The sequence below is a fragment of the Hibiscus syriacus genome, unplaced genomic scaffold (genome assembly GCF_006381635.1).
Source record: "Hibiscus syriacus cultivar Baekdansim isolate YM2019G1 unplaced genomic scaffold, ASM638163v2 tig00113722_pilon, whole genome shotgun sequence".
Taxonomy (NCBI): domain Eukaryota; kingdom Viridiplantae; phylum Streptophyta; class Magnoliopsida; order Malvales; family Malvaceae; genus Hibiscus; species Hibiscus syriacus.
In genome coordinates, this window is record NW_024063469.1 from 553991 (window position 1) to 573206 (window position 19216).

Sequence of the window (19216 nt, forward strand, 5' to 3'; positions counted from 1 at the left end):
TAAGGTGCTGGCCAAATAGCGTAGAATACGTTTAACAGCTAGCAAATGCTTCTCATACGGTGCTTGCATAAAATGAGCCACCTTTTTAACTGAAAAAGCAACATCAGGTCTCGTATGACAAACGTATATGTAACACCCCCAACCCGTACCCGACCCGGATACGAGTCCGAGGTGTCACATTGACCAGTAAAGCATATACTTTTATAAAAACCATAGAAAATTTAAAACTTCTATTCTATAAAGTAATTCTTTTACATAAACATGTTTAAAACCTTAACATACTCCATCAGAGCATACATATATAATAACTTAGTTACATGCCAACATACTAAATTATATGACAAGACATACTTTACAAAATATTTCTGATCTGAACTTTGTGCGGAGATATGCTGCTCTACGGATCCGAAGCTTGATCTTCTGACTGATCCACACCTACGTGTAAGAGACTTACACGCTAAGTCATAGACTTAGTGAGACATGTAAATACATAAAGTAAACTAATAAATGCATGAACATCTTATGTAATACATATGATACTTATATATCTATTGAACCCATCACTTACAGGTTTATCCTTACTTATTTCATTGTCATTAATTCAATTCCATCATATGAGCATATATTGAACATAAACGTATAATATAATTTCCAAACACAACAATACATGAATAATTACTATGATTATATCATACATAACCATATAACATATAATATCACCATTACACATATGCACTTGTTACCATTATTATCATATGATCCTAACTTATCACTTATACATATCACATATACCATTTCATCAAAAACACACATATCATTATATCAAATTATGTTTTCTTTTCAAAGCCCATTCATACTATTGAGAACTTAAGGTATGTGAGTACATAGAGGTTGTGCACAATGTTGTCACCACAGCTTGTACAAATCCCACTAGGGGCGCGTAGAATTTGTCCCGTAGGACCACTGTGTCCCGAAGCACCACTATGTCCCGAAGCACCACTATGTCCTAAAGGACCACGTAGAACCCTCGACTATTGGCATGTCAACTATACCTATAGCTCTCATAACACATGACATGGGTATTACTTTTTATATCTTTTCACATATTCATGTAGGCACATAGTTCACTTTCACATAACATATTTCCATGTAATTCACATTCACTTATCACATAACTTTTCACTTTTACTTGTACTCCTTTTCACATAGTTCATAGTCATGATTCTTATCTCATAACACATTTTCGCATATACATGTTCTCATATAATCCCTTCATTCAATTAGAACATCTAATCTATCTTATTATACTAACATGTATTCATATCATTCATTTCACATACATAACATATCATATAACATTCTAATAGAAACACATATGAGTCATATTACTTTCACATATATTTTATCATATATCTCATGATCACATGACCTATTATCATAAATACATGCATTTACATAGTTCACACATAAAGATGCATTCAACAATTAGACATATGTATTTACTCATATACCATACATCTAATACCATATCACTACATGTTTATGCTTTAGTACTTATATCATATAATATCGAAATTAGACTCACCGCAAGTCTTAATTCCTTAACATAACGTACTCTTACTACCATGTACTCACCTGGTCTCAATTAACACTCTTAAGCTCTTGTTTTCTTTGTGTATCTTACTCTGCAGACCTATCCGAACTTTGCTTTTGATCGATGTCTACACAATCATATATTTATACTATCAGTATCTCATTGATATACTATAATCTATAATTTCTTAGACTGAAAGAAAGATTTATTCCATTTCCCATTGAAGTGCATCGGTACATTCTACATTGTATCGATGCATTCTTTAACATGTGCATCGATGCACTACCCATGCATCGATACACAAATCACCTTCGATGTTTTCATTTTAAGGGGTTGCGATGCACTCCTTATGCATCGATGCACTAATGGCATTCGATGTTCAATTATTTGAGAGTGCATCGATATACATTGAAGATGCATCGATGCACACAACCCAGGAATTATATTTTGAGCTTGAAAATTCTTACTTTGTCTTCAAATTCTACTTATTAACCCCTTCTTATGCTTTAAAACTTATATATACCTATATAAACCTTCTTATAACACTATAACACTTCACTATCCCTCATAATTTACCATAATTCTTGAATTAAATAATTTCATCAAATTTTCCATGTGTTCTTAGTTCAATTCTATCACCTCTAACTTCTTAATAAACCCTTTGACAAGTCAAATCTATCCTTAGAACTTCAAAAACCTTTCTATAATAAAAGTTCATTTCTAAACTCTTAATATAAATTCCTTTCTAATTCTCTATTCTTGGTGTTTTAAACTTATATAAGCTTTCCTTAAGCCTATATAACACCCAAAGAATAAAAACCTACTTATAAATTCAAGAAATCAACATTAAAATAAAACTTACCCTTAACAATGGAAGCCAACGTAAAGAAGGAAGAAGAAGAAATAAGCTTTCCAGAAAACTCTCCCCATCCCCACGTGTAACTTTCTAAATAAGGGAGATAAAATATCTTCCAAGCCAAATTACCATAATAACCTTATAATCCTTTCATATTTACCCTTTATCCAATATTGAAATATTCTTATAAAAATCCTTAAACTTTTTAATTTCCTAAATTGATCCCCAAATTTCAAATATTCTCATTTTAGTCACTGACCCGAATTTCAGGATGTTACAAATCTCCCCTCCTTTAAAGAAAATTTTTCATCGAATTTTCACTTTACCTTGAGATGAAAAATCCTTTATAATACTCAACAATTCTTATCTTACCCTTACTATTAACCTTTATTCATATACAATTCTCCTTCGATACTCAATATATATATATATATATATATATATATCTTTCTTACTCATTCCATAAACAACCTTCATACAACTTATTTACTTGGAAATCATATACTATTAATTCTTAACAATTCATTATTTCTTGCTTCCACTCAAATCTTCCCATTTATCTTTCTAATTACCACTTACTGAATACTATGATGATTCCCAAATCTATTAAAACGAAACTATTTTACCACGATATCGAAATTTACCTGCCAAAATCTTTGGGTCATCGAAATCTTCATCAGTCCTTAAATTATAAATTTGGGCAGGTGGTTGCATATCATATTGAGTGAATGACTCCGATAGATTTCTTCTACGACCTCTACCTCTATTTCTTTGAGATACCTCTATAGATCTTTCTCTTTGTACTGTCTCTTCAGTAATAAGTGGACAATCTCGAATAAAATATCCAACATCACCGCATATAAAACAGGCTCCTGAAATTATTCTACACACTTCTGTATGATTCCTTCCACAATATAAACAGTGCCTGACTTGACTGAGATTTGATCTTCTATCAGGAAAAACATTTGATTCCAACATTTCCTAAGTTGGAGAATCTCATTCTCTATTTTTCTTTGATGATGAGGAACTCGACGAAGCACCCATTCTTTTGGACTTCTGAACTTTATGTTCTTTAAATATTTCATTATGAGCTCTCTCTAGAGCTTTAGCTCGATTAACCACTTCTTGAAACGATGAAAAATTCAAAGCTATCAACAACTCTCTTAGCCTAGGGCGCAAACCCTCCACAAACCAGTCACTCACATCGTTCTCAATCGGAATAAGTTCATCAGCAAAACAACTTAACTTATTAAACTCACATTCATATTCATACACTGTATAATTCCCTTGTTTCAAATTCAAAAATTATTGTTTCATCTGCCTGATATATTGATCACCAATGTACTTACACTTGAATTCTTCCAAGAAGAATAACCAAGTCACTTGATCACTTCTTAATCTCATGGTGACATTGGTCCACCATATTCTAGCTTGTCCCCTTAACAAAGAAACTATTTCGTCTAATTTCTCTACATCAAAACAGTGGAGTCCATCTAACATTATCTTGACATCATTCAACCAAAAATCTACAGCAATCGGATATTCCTCAGCTTCACCCTTAAAATCAGGTGCTCCTAAACCTTCCCATTCCTTAGCTATATTCATTCGAGGAGCTGACGGCGCAGAGGGTTGAAAACACGATAAAAACAACATTTAACGTCCCGAAAAATATCCCTTGATCTCTCACTGGTACTACTAGAGGTGTTCGCTCTTCACCATGCTTGGCCAGGGTAGATGAATTGCTACTACCCTCAGGTCTATTACTTATTCTTTCACTGCGAGGACTCTCGCGATCAGACATCTAATACATAACAATATAACTTTATTAGAAGACAAAATACTCATGACTCTATCAGATCAGAAACTTTCACTTTTTGTTGGCATGTATACATTTTCAAAAATACTTTTGACTTCGGTTTAAGCCTAGAATCGGCTAAATCTTAGCTCTGATACCATTAAATGTAACACCCCCAACTCGTACCCGACCCGGATACGAGTCCGAGGTGTCACATTGACCAGTCAAAGCATATCTTTTATAAAAACCATAGAAAATTTAAAACTTCTATTCTATAAAGTAATTCTTTTACATAAATATGTTTAAAAACTTAACAGACTCCATCAGAGCATACATATATAATAACTTAGTTACATGCCAACATACTAAATTAGATGACAAGACATACTTTACAAAATATTTCTGATCTGAACTTTGCGCGGAGATATGCTACTCTATGGATCCGAAGGTTGATCTTCTGACTGATCCACACCTACGTGTAAGACATTTACACGTTAAGTTATACACTTAGTGAGACATGTAAATACATAAAGTAAACTAACAAATGCTTGAACATCTTATGTAATACATATTATACTTATATATCCATTGAACCCATCACTTACAGGTTTATCCTTACTTATTTCCTTGTTATTAATTCAATTCCATCATATGAGCATATATTGAACATAAACATATAATATAATTTCCAAACACAACAATACATGAATAATTACTATGATTATATCATACATAACCATATAATATCTCATATCACCATTACACATATGCACTTGTTACCATTATTATCATATGATCCTAACTTATTACTTATACATATCACATATACCATTTCATGAGAAACACACATATTATTATATCAAATTATGTTTTCTTTTCAAAGCCCATGCACACTATTGAGAACTTAAGGTATGTGAGTACATAGAGGTTGTGCACAATGGTGTCACCACAGCTCGTATAAATTATACTAGGGGCGTGTAGAATTTGTCCCGTAGGACCACTGTGTCCCGAAGGACCACGTAGAACCCTCGACTCTTGGCATGCCAACTATACCTATAGCTCTTATAACGCATGACATGGGCATTACTTTTTATATCTTTTCACATATTCACGTAGGCACATAGTTCACTTTCACATAGCATATTTCCATGTAATTCACATTCACTTATCACATAGCTTTTCACTTTTACTTGTATTCCTTTTCACATAGTTCATAGTCATGATTCTTATCTCATAACACATTTTCGCATATACATGTTCTCATACAATCCTTTCATTCAATTAGAACATCTAATCTATCTTATTATACTAACATGTATTCATATCATTCATTTCACATACATAACATATCATATAACATTCTAATAGAAACACATATGAGTCATATTACTTTCACATATATTTTATCATATATCTCATGATCACATGACCTATTATCATAAATACATGCATTTACATAGTTCACACATAAAGATGCATTCAACAATTAGACATATGTATTTACTCATATACCATACATCTAATACCATATCACTACATGTTTATGCTTTAGTACTTATATCATATAATATCGAAATTAGACTCACCGCAAGTCTTAATTCCTTAACATAACGTACTCTTACTACCATGTACTCACCTGGTCTCAATGAACACTCTTAAGCTCTTGTTTTCTTTGCGTATCTTACTCTGCAGACCTATCCGAACTTTGCTTTCAATCGATGTCTACACAATCATATATTTATAGTATCAGTATCCCATTGATATATTATAATCTATAATTTCTTAGACTAAAAGAAAGATTTATTCTATTTCCCATTGAAGTGCATCGGTACATTCTACAGTGTATCGATGCATTCTTTAACATGTGCATCGATGCACTACTCATACATCGATACACAAATCACCTTCGATGTTTTCATTTTAAGGGGGTGCATCGATGCACTCCTTATGCATCGATGCACTAATGGCATTCGATGTTCATTTATTTGAGAGTGCATCGATACACATTGAAGATGCATCGATGCACACAACCCATAAATTATATTTTGAGTTCGAAAATTCTTACTTTGTCTTCAAATTCTACTTATTAACCCCTTCTTATGCCTTAAAACTTATCTATACCTATGTAAACCTTTTTATAACACTATAACACTTCACTATCCCTCATAATTTACCATAATTCTTGAATCAAATAATTTCATCAAATTTTCCATGTGTTCTTAGTTCAATTCTATCACCTCTAACTTCTTAATTAACCCTTTGACAAGTCAAATCCATCCTTAGAACTTCAAAAACCTTTCTATAACAAAAGTTCATTTCTAAACTCTTAATATAAGTTCCTTTCTAATTCTCTATTCTTGGTGTTTTAAACTTATATAAGCTTTCCTTAAGCTTATATAACACACAAAGAATCAAAACATACTTATAAATTCAAGAAATCAACACTAAAATCAAACTTAGCCTTAACAATGGAAGCCAACATGAAGAAGGAAGAAGAAGAAATAAGCTTTCCAGAAAACTCTCCCCATCCCCATGTGTTATCTTCCTAAATAAGAGAGATAAAATATCTCCCAAGCCAAATTACCATAATAACCTTATAATCCTTTCATATTTACCCTTTATCCAATATTGAAATATTCTTATAAAAATCCTTAAACTTTTTAATTTTCTAAATTGATCCTCAAATTTAAAAAATTCTCATTTTAGTCACTGACCCGGATTTCAGGATGTTACACTATAGCAACACACCAAGTATGCTTCGATACTCATGTGCATTAGACAACAAGGCACCCCTTTGTCCTACACCCTTCGAGGCATCTACCATAGGAGTACACGTTGGAGTGGCTTGAAGCATATTTGACTTCTCCAGTAGCTCAAGAACATACTTCCTCTGACTAAGAGCCAATCCAGCACCATTTCTCTTAACCTAAATGCCAGGAAAAAAGAAAGAGTACTGTAGACACACAATTTTGCCCCATATATGTTACAATATTTATATATTATACATTATATATATAAAAGTTGATTTATTTTACATTTTTTCTCTTCAGGCCCGAAACCAGACCCATCAGCTAGCCCACTCCAAATCAAACCCAAAGAAATTAGGGTTGCAGAATCCTAGCTTGTCCCAGCTGCCAGTATTAATGGTTGTTGGATCTATATGAGATCTAACAATCCACAGCAGATGACACATAAGGGTTTGTTTGAAAACCCTAATTGCTTTAGCAGCATCCCAACGTCGCACGCCTCCATCGTTGCAACAGCCAGCGTCGTAATACCCTCACCCATGTCTGAGTTTCACGGTAACACTCCGACAACCTGAATCCTTCGGTATAGGGAAAGCTCGTCCACCACAAGAGAGACCAAAAACATTAGAACTCTAATATAAACATGACTCTAAATACAATCAAATCCTAGGCTATAAATAAGAGGTAATCACCATTGTTTTTAGGTACGAATTTCATACGAATATTACGATTACCAGAGAGTTGACACAATATCATAAAGATTACCACAAGGCAAACACACGCATCAGTTCACAATAGAAAACGCAAATAAGGTCTGAACACTTGTAGAGCATTTCGAAAGAGAAAATAAAGAGGTATATTTTCTCGTTTTTACCTTTCGTCTCGGTTGGCTTTCCTTGCATACGTATCAACATTGTTTGCTTTGTTTTGACCCACAAATTTCTTTTAGCCGAGGACCAAAAGGGGGTTTCTTCGAAACTTTGTTTCCAGATCTACGCCCCCCTGAGGCTATTTTGCGAAAACAAAATGTATTTTTGAAACAAGGAGAAAGAAAGCTATCGAAAAGTGATTTTTTTTTAATATTCGCCGTCGATGATCGGCGGCCGGCGAGGCGGCTCGAGGCGATGTGTGGTGGCCGGATTTTGGAATCTCGTTGTGTTCTTCATATATGAAGAACAGGCGAGAGAGAAATGAGAAGAGGGGGCGTTTTGGTTTGAGAAGGAAAAATGAGGGGTTTTAATTTTTTTTAACCTTTATACTAAACCTGTATAACCCGCGTACAACCCGACCCATCCATATAGGATCCGTGCGTTTTGTGTATAAAAGGGTAAATCCCATTCCGATCACTTTGGTTTTAAAAAACTTCTATTTTGATCCTTAAATTAAATTCAAGACTCGATTTTCTTTTAAATTGAGCCCCCAATTTCGTTTTTATTGCAATTCAGTCCCCTTGTATTTTTAATTTCTTCCTTACTTTCATTTAAATATTTTATATATATATTAAAACTATTTTTATTTGGTTTTTTAAATAGTATATTTATTATTATATGTATTTACTTATATATTTTCATTATTTATTATTTATTTCTTTATTTCTTTTTTATTTTATTTTTTTATTTATATATATATATATATATATTATACCACTACTATATTTTATCATTATATATATATATATATATATCCTTTTAATATGTTATTTATACGTTTATTATTATTATTATTATTATTATTATTATATATATATATTTTTTCCTTTTTTCCTTTTTTCAGCATTATATTATATATATATATATATATATATATGTATACGTTTCCTTTTTTTACTTTGTTTATTTATTTTTATTTCTTTCTTTTTTTCTATTTTTGTTTTTCTCTATATTTTCTACTTTACTTTTATTTCTTTGATGTTCATTTTGTTATTATTATTATTTTTTTCATTGCTTATGTACTGGTTGTATATAGATTGTCACCATTGTCTGTATTTTATTTATTTATTATTATTATTTCCTTTATTTTTTATTCTTTTTTATTTTCTTTATCTTTTTATCTTTATTTTCTTTGTTTCTTTTGTTTTTCTTTATTTTATTTTCTTCCTTTAATACATTTCTTGATTTCTTAAGGGTTCACTTCTAATCAATCAGTGGTAAACTTCTGGATCGTCATTTTACCTTTTGATTTAAACTTATAACTTTCTTAATAAAGACAACTGAAAATTACATTGTACCGAAAGGGCAGTTCAAGAGTGCTTAACCCTTCCTTGACTGTAACCGACTCCCGAATCCGACACATCACTGGTAAGACACAGATCAGGTAAGAAATAAGGTATCCGGCCAACCTATTTACTTTTAAATAAATGATCGGTGGCGACTCTTAACCCAATTTTCTAAGTCGAAGTCCAATTTCGGGGTCCAACCGAAAGACGGTTCCGACAAATACCAATATCTTTTAGTGAGAATTTCCTATTAAGCATTTTTGCACAACAATCTCAATATCATCATTTGAGCTCCCTGTAATTACTATGTCATCAATATACACTAGAATGTAAGCGCATGAACCATCCGTGACTCGAATAAACAAGGAAGCATTAGCACGTGACTCCACAAACTGAAAGTAAGTTTAAGATTTTTTATATTTTTAAATCAAATCTAATAGTATTTTTTATATTTGTAACTTCATAAATTAAAATTAAGAAACAAATCTTTTAATTAGATAATGACATGTGTCATGATTTATTATACATGTCTTTAATTACATATATTATCATTGGATTGAAAAAAATATTAAATGAAATTAATAAAATATATAAATAATGAAGACCAAATATATAATTATATATTTTATCTTAATATATATAAATAATGAAACTTGGTTTGATGTCTGCTATCTGATTCCTCAACAATGGCAGCTAATAGCCATTACTAGAGATAAAAACTTGTAATAATTTGCTGCGATTTTGTATTATGTTGCGGGGAATTCAAGAAATGGAGTGTGGGACAGACACAATGAAGAATAGAAAGAATACCAAACAATCATGATTCATCCATGAATGAAGAAATATTAGAAACTGCAGTAAAAAAGTTGCATAAAAAACATTGAATATAGAGCCTCAGATCCACGTGAATTTCGATCCCATAACAGCTAAGCATCAGAAACCACACTGAACTCATCGTCTTCCAATGGAGCTGGCAAGTTTAGATCTATCAAATTGTTGTCAAATTTGCCTGAATTTGCAGCGGCGGCAGCCAGCAAATGGGATCTTTTGTGACCGCCCAGTGCTTGTCCTGAACCGAACACTCTACAGCACAATGGGCACTCAAATATAGCAGCAACTTTATCTGTTTTCTTAGTTTCAGAGCAAACCCTTTTGTGCTCATCCAATGTGTAATAAGATCGAAACGTTTTCTTACATTTCTCACATCGATGTTTCCCATGAATCTTCTTCTTGTTCAACTCCTGAACGGATTTTTGTTCCACGGTTTTGCTTTTCCAGACATCTCTCGACAGCATCATAAGCGACATAGCGACATGTTCTTCCGGTGAAGTATCGGAAACTGAGCTCACCGGTTCTTGCTCAGTCGGTGACTCGACCAAACTGGGTTTCGTCAACAGCTTTCGACATCTCTTGGATCGTCTCCGAGTTGTTGGGTTTCCTGACTCGGTCTCGCTTTCTATATTTTGAACAACGGACCCAGAATCGGGTGCAAACGAGAATTCAAGATCTGCGAACCTGGAACTCTTCTTGGGATTCTCTCTTAACCCGTAAACCAAACATTTCCCTTCGAGAACTCTGATTTTCTCTTCTCCAAGTTCTTGCTCCTCACCTGATGAAGACGATGACGAAGAAGCTGAGTCGGAGCGGTCACCGTGTTGGTGCTGGTGAGTCGTCTTATGAGGCAGTGAACGAGTGGCTAAGTGACCTTTCATGTGACCTCCTAAAGCTCTGCCATTAGAGAATGTTCGAGCACAGAGCTTGCACTTGTGCTTCTCCGTTATCGCACAACTGAAGCAAACCAAAGCTCAAAGTACCCAACTTTTTTTACTCGCACCAAAAAGCAATAAAAAACAATAAAAAGAAAATATGGGGAATTTAAATGAAGCAGGTGACAACCATTCATCCACCAGATGACACACAATCCAACCCCAAAATTATGATGCTCATTTTGTTATTTTAAAATATATTGATTAACAAAACAATTAGCATATTTATTTAAAATTTCGAAAATAAAAAATTATAATTGATGTTCATTGCCACTCGTCCAATTATACCATTTTGCTCGCTAATTCATCTAATTTATGAGAATCAATACCCCCTTAACTTTATGGTTATCGTTTACTGTGGTTCTCTTTGATTATCCTTTTTGCTTTTAGCCACTTCGTACATATGGATGAAGCAAAAATTATGGGATTTGTTGCAGCGCCAGCCACCAGTAATTGCCATTAACCCATCATAAAACCACATGCCAACACCAGCCACCTCATGTCACAATGATAAAATTAAAAGCTTATGAAACTGTTGTGCAATGCCATTACTCTGTCACCAAACTGACTATTAATTTATGAATCTAAAATCCCATTTGATTTGCTGCACTCAAAAAATATGTACACATTTCTCTTTTACTCAATACAAGGTTTCATCTGCCCTACTCTTCCTCTCAATTATCTTTTACCCAACCCAATCTCTTATCATATCTGATATACAGTCTGGACTCAAGATACCATACATAAATATACTGTACATTGAGTTTATGCAAGAAAAGAAAAACAAAAACAGTTGAAATATAAGAACATTTACGTTCATACTGAGAGCTTCCATCACACTTCATATGGCCTGCGTCGATCATGCATGTTATGGAGCTTTTTTGTTGATCTTCGTACAGGAAGTTGATAGCTCAATAGCGGCTTCTCTGGGTCGAACTCGCCTTCCCTTGCCAAGTAAACTTCTTTCCCTTTAGCCCATAAGACGAAGTAGAGGCCGGTAAACATGAGGAACATTCCGGCGACGCTGTATCAAGAGATGGATTCATAGAATGTTTAAACATTTTCGATTTCGAACTTGGAAGCAAATTGTTAAATCTGTATGTATATATGGTTTACCTTCCTAATGAAATGGTTTGTCCTAATGTAACAAAAGACAAAACTACTGCAATGACTGTTCCATTGGGGCAAAACATTGAGACCAGCACTGGTCCCCTCTTCTTCATTGCCCATCCGTTGAAGCTTACACAAATTCCGCTCACAGCTCCTCCCTGCGCATCCGAATATGAACGAATAGATAGGTCAAAAAAATGATGTGCATTACTGTTTCGAATCTTTCGATATGCATTTAAATTCTGAAGTGTGTGCTGTTTCTGTCTACTGCAAGTTTATGTATAAGCATAATGGAAATTTTCCATTTTCTTCTGCTTCTTGGCATCATGGTTTGTCACTTGCAACTTCGTAATAGTTTGGAGTTTGGGAATTTAATTTTAACTAATTTATATTTCATAAAAGATCACAGTACATGAGATTCGCATACCAGTAGAGAAAAGCCAAGTAGGTTCCAAGCACTAACAAGAGGCCAACCCCATTCAAAATCATGATTTTCAAACAACTGCACCAGTGAAGTTATAATCACTCCAATCAAGGACGTTATCGCACACAAGGACATCGGAGCAGGAAAATTTCCCAAGGTCGTCGCCTGTAAAACACGATATCTTAACAGAAAAGAAGAAAATTGAAAGCACAAATTCAACCTCCTATACTAGTTCTCCATTTTTTTCAACAATACCTGCAATACTACATTGCTTGATAGAACCAGGACTGCTGCCATGAGGTACATGCAACCGATGATCTTATTTTTGTTGAAGATGTCGTTATAAATGACTACGGTATCCATCACCGCATCTCCCGACGAGACGGTGCTCTGGATTACACTCATTATAATGGCACCTATGACACACAAGAATGTGCCTGCAATCTTAACTTTACTGTATATGCAATTTATAGAAACTTTTTCTAACCTGCATCAGCGTTGCCAAAATTCATCACTAGGTTTTCATTACTAATGTGATCATGGAAAAAATGAAATGAATATAGTACCTGAAAGCCCAAGCAATTATAAAGATTAGACCAGGAGCAAGGTTTGGCATGGATGTTGCCACTGCTGGTGAAGTTAGATCAATCCCTTTGAGGAATAGGTATTGAAACAAAGTTATTCTGAAACAAAGATCATCAATAACATGATTGAAAAATGGATTGTTAACTTCATTTCTAAATATTAAAAAAGAATGTAAAATGAAAATTAACCTTACCCTCCAAAGGAGATTAAAACAAGCTGAATTATGAACTTCATGGTTAATTGGTTCGGCCATCGGCTCCTGTGAAATGAATGGATGTGAATGATGATGCCTTCAAAATGTTTTCATGGCTAAGCAGAAATAAAGAAAGAAGATGAAAATGAATTACCTTTCGAAATAAAAGGCAAAAGGGGAGAGGATGATGAAGGTGGCGAGGGTGAAGTAAATAACAATGGTGAAAGGGCTAAGGCCAAGGGACATAAGATAAGCAAGTAAAACAGAGTTGCCTGCATAAACAAATTGCACCCCTACCAATCCTCCTATTATCGCCACATCTTCAAGCATAAGTTTTTTCAAGTACACCACCATCTTTACTTTCCTCCCCCACTTTCTTTCCTTCCAAACAGGGAACAAAAGAGACAAAAAGAAACGCAGGAAAAAGTTATGTACACCCGCCACATTTTTGTTTATTTGTTGTTCAAAATGTTTGTTTCTGATTTTCTATATCAAATCAGTTGAGCTTCTTTCTTTGTTTTTGGTTTCGGGTTATGTAATGGCAACCAAATGATAGCATTTTTGTTTCTCTGTCTATTGGTACTTAACTTTCTCCAGGTTATTCGCAAAGGGTGTGTCTGTTTTTAGTGGCTCTTCTATGCTTCTCTTTTTATAGCTTTGTACACAAATTTGGCTCCCAGGATTATGGTTTGCCATCTCCCTCTTCAAATCTATTCACTATTTTTAGATCACTGTTAATAGGCACAATCCCCATTTTTTCTATTAAACATTTCTCCAGTTCACCCATCATTTCTTGTATCTCTTCTCCTCCACGCACATGTTTTTCTTTTTAACTTTTCGTATCTGGAAACTGTGAATCTATTTGTTTCATTTTATTGTATTTTAGGATCTAATTTTTACGAAATATTTTCTTATTTTCTAACAAAACATTGATTTTCTAAAAATTTGTTTTCAATGAAACAAATGACCGATTTCTAACGTCTCAAAAATAATTTAGAATTTAATTTTTTTATTTACCCATACCTATATAAATTTCTTGCCACCGTCCCTAACTTGGGATACAAAGCATAAGACAACTGAATTTCTTATTCAAGTTGGAAGACCGTGATGGTTTGGCCTGTTAAGCATCCCAAACTCGTTAAACATTCTTAATCTCAGAACTTGCATGAATCAAAATCAGCTTCACTGCTGTTGGAATGAAATGACAACACTTTTCTTTTTCAAATGAAAGTCCATAGCTCCTTGCCGCTCCAGTTATTTGAACACACCTCGTCGTATCGTAACCATGGTCTCTATCAGTTACCTTGGAACGGCTAGACCAAACTCTATTGCACAGAAAATGCACTCAAATCAGAGACTTGTTAGCAGAAACCATTCAACAATGTGTAAACAAAGCACGGATAATAGCTTTTAACTCCGACCAACAATCCAGTGCATCAGCACAAGCTCCAAAAAGGAACAAATTAATGAATGCTGTATATTATATCTGTTTTTTAACTTCTAAACATAAGAACACTAGAAATGTGACTAAGATCATCTAAAACTGGTTTCCCACTGAGTTCAATGTCAAACTAAAATGAAAAATAGATGACAGGCTTCGCCTTCCGAAAACAGCCACGTGTCTCACGTACCATCAATTCCATCTGGAAAAAGGAGCATTTTTGTTACCATTGTGTTCTATATCACTTATGAATGAATCACTCTAAATAACATAAATCAGTGTCACAATATTTGATTCCACAAAGACAACTGATCAAATCCTGACCTCTATCGCGCAGGTTCTTAGAATGCATTCACTAGGCCTATGTGTCTAGACTACCACACTTGAGGATGGGCTAACTATCCACCCTGATGCTTAATCAGGTAGTAGAAAGAAGACTATGCAAACAAAAGAAGGAACTGTAAGCACAAAGCTGAATGGAATGGTTAGCGGGTCGGCAGATTTTAACATGTCAATATTGATATTATCTTATCCTACATAAAAAAAGTAAGAATAATTCCCATGAAGATAGGAAGATAAAATCCACATTATACACAAATGCAAGAAATATGATGTAGTGATCCAATCCCACAACCACACAGAGAGGTCGTGTGCGACGTTTTATAGAGGTTTTTCTTTCCAAAATTAAGAGTATAAAGAAGGGATCTGGTTTAACTAATAGAAAGAGACACTTGAAAATAAGGGTCATATCCTGAATAATTAAATTTCAAGATCACTAAAAAGGCACTCATGGTTTCGTGCTTGAGAATGAAGATGAGCCTGTCACTGTAAATTCCCACTTTATTTCTTTCAAGCATATTGAACTTATGTGCCTGCAGGAACCAAATACTCTGGTCAGATCTTGTTATGCATTACTAAAGCACTCTCGGCCCCATTTTGTATACCCTATGTTGTTTCATTCAGAAGGCAAGATCAATTATCTGATGCTGTCCACCTTTAGAGTAACAAAAGTTTTGAATTTTACTTCCTAATCAGCTATATGTTCTATAAAATTGGAACTAAAACCTTTAACCCAACCAAAATTTTAAAGAAACGTCAAATTTATCTATTATAGGGGATCAGAGATAGAAATCACTTGTGATACTCAAGTAGCAATTCAACTATTCAAGTATAATTTGGAACCAAATTCAGGAAAGCTTGCTGCTTGAATCATAAGCATATTTTCCTACTATCTATGGAGTCTCCTACTTACCTCAGAAGCCTATTTTTGAAATACATGTTTTTAAGGTTACATGGCTCATCTATCTAATGCAAGGTTGGGAATTGGGTAGTTTATCAAACACACTTGCCTATCCAACTAATTGGACAGTCTACCACAGATGCTCAGCTTCTAAGAGAGATAGAAACAGAGAGGCTTAGTAAGTACTCAATTCTTAATTGAAGAAGAAACGATTTTAAAGAGAAAATTTGACATTCATCTAATCATTGTTTTTGAATCGATGTTAGTTAGCCATTTGCCCATTTGATCAATATGATTCTGCTCTTAACCTTAAAGCTTTCTACTATAATTATAACATAGAAATAGCATTTACAGGGAAAAAGATCATTCAGAACTGCCATAGTGGTACTAATTAATATGCAAAACAATTGAGGGAGGAAAACAAACTTAATACATGAAATATTCAAATCCAAATCCACGAATGATGAAGCAAGAGCAGATACATATACTACCATACTAAGAGTAGGAGAAAAAAAAAAACTAACAATATAAAACAGATAAAATAGAACTAGATGCCGGGATAAGTGCAGCAAAGTGTACCCTGAGAAAGTGCCCGGCAACTCCTCGATGTTGAGGTCAGGCAGGACGTCAGCCTCGCCGCCGCCACCGCACTGTGCAGCGGCAACAGTGAATGTGCACAGCCCAGCTCCGAAGGACACCTACCATCAACAAAAATTAATAAAAATAATTATTAAAAATTCAAAAAAGAGAAAAAAAAATAGTAAGATGATAAGTCCCAATTCAGGAGACGAATGGTTACAGAAAATTGTAATTTGGAAAATATAAACCAAAAAAACGGTACCTGGAGAAAGATAAACGGCGAAGAGGAGAGGAGGATTGGGAGGGGAGGGGTGATCGAGGGGAGGAGGGAGCAGCAGCAGATCTTGAGAATTGGGATTTTGGACCATTGGTTCTAAAGGCGGATTTGACGGAGGATGATGATCTACTGATGAATCTCTTGCAAGCTGAAGCCATTAGCAAATACTTCAAAAAAGAAAGAGGAAATCGAAAAGCTTTTCTAATCGAAGCTCAAAACTATGAACAAGTGAAGCGGGAAGACAGTGTTTAGGGTTTTATACTTTTACTACGGCTATCTGATTCGCAGTTTGGTCACGTCTTACCCTATCAGATTGGGTCCAGTGACAAGTTTAATGGAACACATTTTTAATATCTTTTTCTTTTCGGGTATATTATATCGGATGTCAATGAATTTTAATAATTGTTTCTTTATATTACTAAGTTTTTAATTTTATTAGTTGTGATTTTAAATTTTTATTTTAATATATTATCATATCAATAAATTATTAACGGCACGGTGATACGATTAACTAATTTTATAATTAACGTCAATTCTTATAGGAAGGATAATAGGTATGTTGAATCAACTTTATAAGTTGTTTCCTTGTGCTTATTAATAACCTATTCCTGTGTTTCATTGTTAAATTTTTGTTTCTTCTAAAAGCAGTGGCTTCTATACAAAATAGATCTGTTTCCAAACTTGTATACAAAAGAGGGGTGTTATGTAACGATGAAAAGAAGAGAGAAAAGTAGCACTAGCCATGAGAATGTGCAGCTACATGTTGTACACTGCAAGCCAATTGCTTTGTTAGTAGAATATTCAGACTCCAACAAAGGGCTGTATTTGAAGTTGGGATTCGATCCATACAACGCTTGAACACCTTCCACATCGTCAAGCTTAAGGTCCACTTTTTTACTCCGAGGCCTCAAGCTAGGATACGTCACGGCTTCCTTCACCGAGCTATGGGCCAAGCCGAGTATATGACCAATCTCATGCGTCGCCACTGATTCCAAGTCAACGGCCGACTTTGATTTCTCTTTCCCGATATCAACGGCCCACGTTTCTGCTTCATCCAGGTGGAGCCTCCCGTTCTCTGGCGAAAAAGCGTGAGCTAACACTCCTAAAACCCCATCGAACGGTTCCCCGTCGCCGTGGTCGCCGCTGAAGAATCCGATCTTGATATTGGCCGATCCGTAATCGTCTATCTCGGTGAAGATCACCGGAATCACCGAAGCCCACCTCGAAAACGAGCGTTGAAACACTGCTCTGATTCTTGGTAAGCTTATGTAATCGATCATGTTCGAAGGTGAGAAAGCGTACGTTAAAGTCATAGGCGAACCACGGTCCCATCTTGGCCTTCCGTAAAAATAGGCAAAGTGTTTGGTAGCATGGAGTTCAGGACCGGTGTCCGAAACTCCGCACCTCGGTGACATGATCGTCGATATCGTTTCGGAATCGAGCTTTCCGGATACCGGCAACCCGAACTTCCTTTGGTACAAAATTATAGCTGATTCTAATTGAGCATCGAAAACGTCAGTGAAGCTGTCGTTTTGGTTGTCCGGAATCGATAGGTAGCCGAACCGTTGGAAGTATTTCTTGAGTTCCGACATGCCGCTAACGTGGCTACCTTTCCCGGCATCCTTAAAGCGAGTAAAATTAAGCCACGTAACGTGGTGATCATCGGTCTTTATGACAGTTACCTGCCCTGGTGTGATTCTGGCGGGAAAACAAAGACGTGGGAGAAAACAGAGGAAAAGGAAGAAAGAGAGGAAGGAAAAGTAACCAAACAACTGAAACATAGTTTCTGTTGTTAGTTATTTTTGGGATTACATCTGAAAATTGAAGGAATTGATAGGCTTTTATTAGGAGATCAGGTTAGAATTCTTTTTTTTAATTCTCATAAAAATAATCGATTTTTTAATAATTTGTTTAGAAAATTGTAATAATCGAAGCATAGGAAAGATAAGACCGGTGAACAAGAAAAGGAACGAGAAGGTAGGTAGATTCTGCCGTGCCCCCCTGCCTGGAGATACTGGCGTTGAAGGCAGAGAATGGTGGGTTAACCACTGCCTCACCTTGTAATTAAATAGTTTTGATATATGGGATGTAAATAGTATTCCGTTGTCGGAATAGCGGTCGTTATATAATGATAACGGTCTCGTCCGAAATTGTTATCGTATAATCGTAATATTTTAATCATTGTAAAAACATACACAATGTCTACCATCATAATAAACGTAATACAACAAAAAAAAATATCATCACAACCACAATTTAGATATCTCCATTTCATTTTAGTGGGACTAAACCTGGGATACACTTTTAAATCCTAGTTGTTTGTTGACCAAAGGAGGTGATTTCAGCATTAGTTTCATTTCACGTCACTTTCCAATCAGGTTTTCTATTGTTCCA

At 34.8% G+C, this 19216-nt stretch overlaps 4 protein-coding genes across 8 annotated transcripts; all 4 read right to left on the reverse strand.

The window, feature by feature from the left end:
• Positions 1 to 10050: 10050 nt before the first annotated feature.
• On the reverse strand, positions 10051 to 11016 carry LOC120187053 (zinc finger protein ZAT4-like). Its single transcript, XM_039190847.1, has one exon. It carries the CDS (start codon positions 10917 to 10919, stop codon positions 10134 to 10136), a length of 786 nt encoding a protein of 261 aa, XP_039046778.1. The 5' UTR covers positions 10920 to 11016; the 3' UTR covers positions 10051 to 10133.
• Positions 11017 to 11673: 657 nt separating this feature from the next.
• On the reverse strand, positions 11674 to 17127 carry LOC120187075 (protein NONRESPONDING TO OXYLIPINS 2, mitochondrial-like). 5 transcript variants are annotated; one of them, XR_005522256.1, is made up of 5 exons: positions 16808 to 17127; positions 16546 to 16664; positions 15528 to 15598; positions 14605 to 14928; positions 11674 to 11684 (listed from the first exon to the last, which is right to left on the reverse strand). XR_005522256.1 is itself a non-coding variant. In XM_039190873.1 (3 exons), exons 1-3 carry the CDS (start codon positions 16978 to 16980, stop codon positions 14585 to 14587), a joined length of 318 nt encoding a protein of 105 aa, XP_039046804.1. In that variant the 5' UTR covers positions 16981 to 17127; the 3' UTR covers positions 14354 to 14584. The 5 variants fall into 5 exon arrangements, 3 of the variants coding, with proteins under 3 accessions (XP_039046804.1, XP_039046805.1, XP_039046803.1); XR_005522255.1 differs by lacking the exon at positions 15528 to 15598; XM_039190873.1 differs by lacking the exons at positions 11674 to 11684; positions 15528 to 15598 and having other exon boundaries at positions 14354 to 14610.
• LOC120187114 (WAT1-related protein At5g47470-like) lies at positions 11808 to 13904 on the reverse strand. Its single transcript, XM_039190907.1, has 7 exons — positions 13440 to 13904; positions 13286 to 13351; positions 13074 to 13190; positions 12763 to 12994; positions 12511 to 12672; positions 12090 to 12241; positions 11808 to 11997 (listed from the first exon to the last, which is right to left on the reverse strand). The coding sequence occupies exons 1-7, from the start codon at positions 13637 to 13639 to the stop codon at positions 11808 to 11810; spliced, it is 1119 nt and encodes a 372-aa protein (XP_039046838.1). The 5' UTR covers positions 13640 to 13904.
• A 396-nt stretch (positions 17128 to 17523) lies between the features above and the next one.
• On the reverse strand, positions 17524 to 18669 carry LOC120187012 (metalloendoproteinase 4-MMP-like). Its single transcript, XM_039190811.1, has one exon. It carries the CDS (start codon positions 18601 to 18603, stop codon positions 17524 to 17526), a length of 1080 nt encoding a protein of 359 aa, XP_039046742.1. The 5' UTR covers positions 18604 to 18669.
• Between the last annotated feature and the right edge of the window lie 547 nt (positions 18670 to 19216).

Excerpts from the sequence above, each read along its gene's own strand:
- LOC120187053 (XM_039190847.1), bottom strand. The coding sequence starts at position 10,919 with ATGAAAGGTCACTTAGCCACTCGTTCACTGCCTCATAAGACGACTCAC.
- LOC120187114 (XM_039190907.1), bottom strand. The coding sequence starts at position 13,639 with ATGGTGGTGTACTTGAAAAAACTTATGCTTGAAGATGTGGCGATAATA. Across the intron at positions 12,995-13,073 it reads ATAATTGCTTGGGCTTTCAG|GTTAGAAAAAGTTTCTATAA; the intron begins GTACTATATTCA and ends ACGCTGATGCAG. Across the intron at positions 11,998-12,089 it reads CAAACCATTTCATTAGGAAG|CGTCGCCGGAATGTTCCTCA; the intron begins GTAAACCATATA and ends CTCTTGATACAG.
- LOC120187075 (XM_039190872.1), bottom strand. The coding sequence starts at position 16,980 with ATGGCTTCAGCTTGCAAGAGATTCATCAGTAGATCATCATCCTCCGTC. Across the intron at positions 16,665-16,807 it reads CGCCGTTTATCTTTCTCCAG|GTGTCCTTCGGAGCTGGGCT; the intron begins GTACCGTTTTTT and ends TGTTGATGGTAG.
- LOC120187012 (XM_039190811.1), bottom strand. The coding sequence starts at position 18,603 with ATGTTTCAGTTGTTTGGTTACTTTTCCTTCCTCTCTTTCTTCCTTTTC.